Consider the following 7054-nt stretch of genomic DNA (forward strand, 5'->3'; position numbering starts at 1 on the left):
AACGCTCACTGCAGCTGCTTTAATAGCGTTCCTGAGTTATTTTTGTGTTTGCTTATATGTATATATGTAAGTGTGTCCATACACTACTGCTTCACTTCACTTCACTGGCATCGTGTTGGGTGTGTTGACTTTTCTGGGCATTTGCATGCCTCTGGGACAATCTGGGAAGATTCTTGAAGTTTAAAGATGTAACTTTCCCAAGATGCTTTACAAAATGCCTTTTGAATGCTTTGCCTTAAAATATATTATCTAGGACTAGGGTGTCAAACTCGCTTGTCACAGCAGCATCACATGACGTATCGGGACTTTTTTCTCCTTTGCTAAACCGGGTGTGGGTGTGGCCAGCGTGTGATGCATCTGGCCTGCAGACCGCGAGTTTGACAGCCCTGATCTAGGATCACTTACCATCCTGGTGAAAAGCTATCTATGTAGTTACTAAGAGCACCAAATGGATGGTACATCCATTTATCCATCCATCCATTTATTAATCCATGCATCCATCTTTAAAAGGAACATACTGTGAGAGTCATACCAGTGGATGTTGATATAGCTGGTATTTATGATAGTTATGTGAAGCCTCCAGATCCAAAGGACTTTGGGAAACACATGGTGGGGAAGCAAAATAGGGAAGACTGGTTGCCTGGAGAATCTGCCTGTAGAAAGAACAAGAGATTTCCAGTTGATTTCTTTGGCTACTGGGATGCTGAACTGATCTTTTTCTGATCCAGCATCTTCTGCATCTACTCTCTGGTCCTGGGATGTTTTCAGACACAATATATATATGGACTATGCACGTGTGTATTTCCTTTAAAAAATGGACCTAGGTACCACTTTGAAATCAGCTGTCTTGGAATGTCAGTAGAGGACAGAAAGAAGATGAGGCCCATTTCTGAAATTGGTGTTGAGGCCTATTTCTGAACATTTGGTGTCGTGAGGGGATGCTTGGTGGTGAAATTAACCTAATCTTTGTTGTTGTTTTTTTAAATAATTTTTATTGAGTATTTTACATTTTAAAACCAAACACACAATAGCAAAAGAAATCAAAAGACAAAAACAAAAAGCAAAAACACACGTACACCAGACGTTGAAATACCATACTAACAACAGATATATACAGTTTTACAACTTTCTGCATCGACTTTTGTCTTTACTTTTAGCTTTTATCCTCCCACTCCTTCTCTTTATTTTTAAATATTCATAATTAACTGTTTTGTTAGCAGGATCATTATTTACATTCTGTTCAGGGTGACCCGCTCTCTACTCCAGGTGGGAGCAAGGGAGGACCCCTTGCAGGGTAGAGCTGAGGATTTTGGGCAATATCTGCATGATAAAATCGCTCAGATTCGGCACGGCCTGGACTCTGATTGGATAGTTTCAGACGGGATGACGGAGGCGAGTCTTGAGACTGTTATCTGGGAGGAGTTTGACCCTGTGACTCCTGAGGACATGGACAGGATTTTGGGGAGGTTTAACGCTACCACATGTTTACTGGACCCATGTCTCTCCTGGTTGGTACTGGCCTCCCGGGAGGTTACACGAGGCTGGTTTCAGGAGATTACCAACGCTTCGCTGGGTGAGGGTGTCTTCCCAGCCACCCTGAAAGAGGCGGTGGTGAGGCCCCTCCTCAAGAAGCCTTCCCTGGACCCGGCTGTTTTAGCTAATTATTGTCCTGTCTCCAACTTTCGCTTTGCGGCGAAGGTTGTCGAGAGTGTGGTGGCGAGGCAACTTCCTCGATTCCTGGATGAAGCTGTCTATCTAGATCCGTGCCAGTCGGGCTTCAGGGTGGGTTACAGCACGGAAACGGCATTGATCGCATTGGTTGATGATCTCTGGAGGGCTCGGGACAGGGGTTGCTCCTCTGTCCTGGTCCTCCTAGACCTCTCAGCGGCTTTTGATACCATCGATCATGGTATCATGCTGCGTCGGCTAGAGGGGTTGGGAGTGGGGGACACCGTTTTATGGTGGTTCTCCTCCTTTCTCTCTGACCGTACGCAGTCTGTGTTGACGGGAGGGCAGAGGTCGACCTCGAGGTCCCTCACTTGTGGGGTGCCACAGGGATCAGTTCTCTCGCCCCTCCTGTTTAACATTTATGTGAAGCCGCTGGGCGAGATCATCCGTGGCTTTGGGGTGAAGTGTCAACTGTATGCTGATGACACGCAGTTGTACATTTCAACCCCAGGCCACCCCAATGATGCCCTTGACATGATGTCCCGTTGCCTGGAGGCCGTGTGGATCTGGATGGGGAGGAACAGGCTCAGACTCAACCCCTCCAAGACTGAGTGGCTGTGGTTTCCGGCATCCCGATATAGCCAGCTTACACCATCGCTGACTATTGGGGATGAGATCTTACCCCCCTCAGAGAGGGCTCGCAACTTGGGCATCCTCCTGGACTCACGGCTGTCTGGATGATCATATGACGGCCATGGCCAGGGGGGCTTTTTATCAGGTTCGCCTGATTTCCCAGTTGCGCCCCTTTCTGGATCGGGACGCCTTGCGCACAGTCACTCACGCCCTCGTCACTTCCCGTCTGGACTATTGTAATGCTCTCTACATGGGGCTCCACTTGAGGAGCACCCGGAGGCTCCAACTGGTCCAGAATGCGGCCGTGCAAGTAATAATGGGGGCGACCCGTCGCTCTCATGTAACACCTCTCTTGCGCAAGCTGCACTGGCTCCCGGTGGTCTTCCGGGTGCACTTCAAGGTGTTGGTTACCACCTTTAAAGCGCTCCATGGCTTAGGACCTGGCTATCTACAAGACCGCATTCTGCCACCGATTGCCTCCCACTGACCGGTACACTCACACAGAGAGGGCCTCCTCAGGGTGCCGTCAGCCAAACAATGTAGACTGGCAACCCCCAGGGGGAGAGCCTTCTCTGTGGGGGCCCCTGCCCTCTGGAATGAATTGCCCCCGGACATACGAAGGATCCCCGACCTCCGAGCCTTCCGTCGTGCAGTGAAGACCCTGTTATTCCAGCAAGCCGCTCTGATGGGATAAATGGTTTTAATTTGGTTTTAATGGGGTTTTAAAATTGGTTTTAAATGAGAGTTTTAAATTCAGCCTATGATTTAATTATTTTAATCTGCTTTTAAATTCTATTTTGTACACTGTTTTATTATGGCTGTTCACCGCCCTGAGTCCTTCAGGAGAAGGGCAGTATATAAATTAAATTAAATAATTAAATAAATAAAAATAAATAAATATCCAGTATGTTAATATCAAATTTCACTTTATATTCTTATTTCTTAATTTGATTTCTGTTTTCCAACCATGTATAAAACCTATTCCACACTTTATAATAATCCGAGTCTTCTCTTTCTTTGATCTCCATCGTTAATTTATCCATTTCAGCGCATTCAAGGATTTTCTTTATTATTGTTTCTTCTGATGGTGTATTGGTCAACTTCCACATTTGCGCTAGAGTAATTCTGGCCGCCGTTAGAATATGCAATATAATATAATAGAGACTTTTTCCATTTTTCTATCAATCATTCCTAGGAGGAACATCTCTGGTTTAAAATCTTATCTTTTGGAGTGTAATCTCTTCCAACCACCCTTTAATTTTATACCAAAATTTCCTCACCTTAGGACACATCCACCACATGTGGTAGTATGTCCCTAGTTTGTGACCGCATCTCCAACATTGGGGTGATAAATTGGGGTACATTTTTGCCAGTCTCGCTGGTGCTAAATGCCACCTATAAAACATTTTATGGCTGTTTTCTTTCTATGATACTGCCATGGTCAATTTATAATTTTTCTCCCACAATTTTTCCCATTTATCCAATTCTATGTTATGTCCGAAATTCCTAGCCCAACTTATCATCATTTCCTTTACTGTTTCTTCTTCCAATTTGTATCCTAATAAGTAATTGTAGATATTTGTAATCATTTTTCTTCCCGATCCTAATATTAATTTATCTAATTCCAATTGTTTCCTGTGTATGCCAAATTGTTCCTTATCTTTTTTAAATCTAGTTTTGATTTGTAAATATGGCCACCATCCCAAATTTATTCCTTGTCTTTTCAAATCTTGTATTGATTTTAATTCTCCTTTTGTGTCTAATAAATCTGTGTATCTTACCATTTTATCTAGGTCTGTGGTATTCGGATGTGTCATTGCTTCCATTGTAGACAACCAAACTGGGACTTTTATATAATGATTCTTTTTAATCTTTCCCCATACTTTCAGTGGTGCATCCTAATCTTAACCTAATTAACCTAATCTTTGATCTTCCTTCAACATTTAGATGAAAAGAATGGGCAGCAGCTCCTTTACCCAGGCACACCAACCCACAGCTGCCAGCCGTCTCGCCGCTCTGAATCAGACATCCCAACCGAACAACATCGACATGGCTCCAAGGACAAGAAGCTTGTCGCCTCCAATGGGACTCAAGTCCAGCAACCACAAACTCCGTCCCCACAGCAGCCATGATATATGGAGCAGGAGAGCAGCATGTGGGTGGCTGGGGGGGAAAAGCAGCTGAAAGAAGCCACTTCCAACCCCTTGGAAATAGCTAAAGCCACCCATAATGGACAGGAGGAGCCAACCAGCCCAATGGATGGGTCAAGGCCCACCAGGGACAGGGTGGGAAGGTGGAGATTGGTCCAGATTTAATGACCCCACCTCACTCTGGGGCAGAAAATGGCCATGTTGGGAGAGGCCCATACTGTGAACTTGTAAATAGCTAACAAAGAACAGAAAACAAAACAAATCCACAAAAGAACAAGAGGTGGGCGGGAAAACACAACATGGAACCAAAAACAAAAACAATGGACTGAAGGGGGGGAAAGGAAAACAAACATGAGGAGAGAAACCGGGCAGGAGCCGGTGGGGGTGAGGGATTTAATCTGATTCCTTTAATGGGATGGTGGGGGTCTTTATTTTCTTGAACCCTTTTCAGACTCCCTCCTCACTTTCTTGCCTTGAGGCTTATTTTTCTCCCCCCTGCTTTTTCTTCTGTAGCATTTACAGTATCATGGCATTAAGCTAAAATTATGAGACAGAGCTAGTAGGAAGGTGTCCTGTGTAGGAGAGAAAATAAATTTCCATTCCCGTTTCTTTTTCTTCTTTTTGAATTTTTTCCATTTTATGTAACCAATCAATGTTTTAAAAACATTTTCATGAATATTTACCAGAATTCTAATAAACATTTTGTTACAAGACAAACTTTTGAAAAATTTTCCCCTAAATCTGTATTTTTAAAAAACGAGCCAAATCTAAATGTGAAATGTGGAATCAAATTAGAAATTCAGGATCCAGAAATCCGGACTATGTTGTGCTTATACTATAGTTATAGTATATTTACTGGCAGCTGGCATTTTGGAAATGTTGCTCAAAAGAGAAATGGGAAAAGTAAGTAAGTAAATAAAGAAATAAAAATGCCAAATGCCAAGAATTACCTAAAGCTTCAATAATAAATACAGTAGCATTTCAAATCGCAATTTTTGGAAAATCAGCAAATATAACCTGTGCATGGCCAGGAATAGTCAATAGCATTAAAAATCAGCCATCTGAGTTTGCAAAACAATTGTAGCACAGTGTAGTTATATTCTCCATTCTTAGTCCAACTTGGGTTCTGAACTAATGTGAATGTTCTTTATTCCAATTAAATGGATTTGGGGAACTTTCAGATTTGGTTTTTATTGTGCACTTCTCCTGCTTCGTATCACAGCTCTTTCAGGTCATTGGCAGATTTTAAATTGTGTCTGCATTAAGGTCAAATGGCTATTTTAAGAGTGGAATTCTTTTTTTCCCCAGCTGTCCCTGAACTTATAAAAGAAACATGAGTATATTTCATAACATCCCATCCTATTCTGTTTTTGCTTGTGTCCTTCTACTGCCAAAATCAGGAGGGTTTAAAAGCATTTCTATAATCTCTGCTGGCTGGCAATATCTCAAAAAATTGAATATATATTATTTTTCGGAGTATAAGACGCTCCGGACTATAAGACACACCTACCTTTTTTGGGGAGGAAAACAAGAAAAAAAAAATCTGCCTCTGCCTCCCAGCAATTTGCCTCCTTGCAGCAAACAGCAAACAGCCTGCTTCAGTTTCATTTTCATTTTCAGCAGAGCCTGATTAGCACAAGAAAAAAAAATCTGCCTCCCAGCAATTTGCCTCCTTGCAGCAAACAGCGGAGGCCCCCACGGCAATAGGCAATGGCAATCCCTGCAGCCTGAAACAGCTGAGGGTCAGGAGGCCGATCCAACTGACAATCAGCTGCTTGTGCTGAAGCAGAAATGGGCTGTTTGCTGTTAGGAGGTAAATTGCTGGGAGGCAGAGGCCAAAGGGTGGGGGCCGATGGGTGGGAGGGGCTACATTTGGTGTATAAAATGCACCCAAATTTTCACCCTCTTTTAGGGGGGAAAAAGTGTGATTTATACTCCGAAAAATACGGTACCCAGTGATCTCAACTTCTCCTTGGCTCTGTCTCATGTAATTTTAGCAGCCCTGACAGAACTCATTAACTCTTAAATGGGCTATATACAATCCAACTACTTTCCCAAGGCCTCTGTCCTTTTTACAAAGGGCCCGTCCCATCCCCCCACACACAAGGCAGTCTGTGTAGGTGTGTCTGTCTACATGTGTGTGAGAGAGGGAGAGAGAAATTGGGAAGGAAATAATGGTGAGTAGAGAGTACTGTGTTATTGATTGAAGGTAGGAGGAATGGGGGTGTTGGAAGAAATGTCCATCTGGGTTCAGTTCCAAGTGGGGAGAAACACTGGAAACATGGAGGCTGTTTGGAAGGGGTAACTTTGTAGGTTGTCTTGAATCCCAGGCTTGGTTGAATCTTACTGCCAGTGATCATGTAATGAAGAGGGTTGTGTTCTGAAAAGGTGTTGGGCAATTGTTATTATGGCATAATGGCTTTGTCCTGGTTTGGCTCTTGAATGAGGGCTAATCCTATTGTCAACTCGCAAAGCATCCCTGGCCTGCTCTTGAGTTGCCATAGGCCAGGGGGGATGGGAAACCGGCGAAATGGCACGGCAGCCAAAGACAGATGCACATTCCAGACTTATCTCTCTCAAGCCTGTAAGAGCCCGAGGCTGCA

The 7054-nt window shown here is 43.7% G+C and overlaps 1 protein-coding gene across 1 annotated transcript in view; it reads left to right on the forward strand.

The window, feature by feature from the left end:
- LOC139317337 (serine/threonine-protein kinase BRSK2-like) overlaps positions 1-4560 on the forward strand; it is a 212581-nt gene extending 208021 nt beyond the window's left edge. Inside the window, exon 19 of the mRNA XM_070944349.1 lies at positions 4249-4560. Within this exon, the coding sequence (XP_070800450.1) occupies positions 4249-4433 (185 nt within the window). The 3' untranslated portion in view covers positions 4434-4560. The remainder of the gene's footprint in view (positions 1-4248) is intronic.
- The last annotated feature ends 2494 nt before the right edge of the window (positions 4561-7054 follow it).

This window comes from Pituophis catenifer, unplaced genomic scaffold (assembly GCF_029215685.1).
Source record: "Pituophis catenifer annectens isolate HBS135680 unplaced genomic scaffold, rPitCat1.0.hap2 SCAF_5, whole genome shotgun sequence".
Taxonomy (NCBI): domain Eukaryota; kingdom Metazoa; phylum Chordata; class Lepidosauria; order Squamata; family Colubridae; genus Pituophis; species Pituophis catenifer.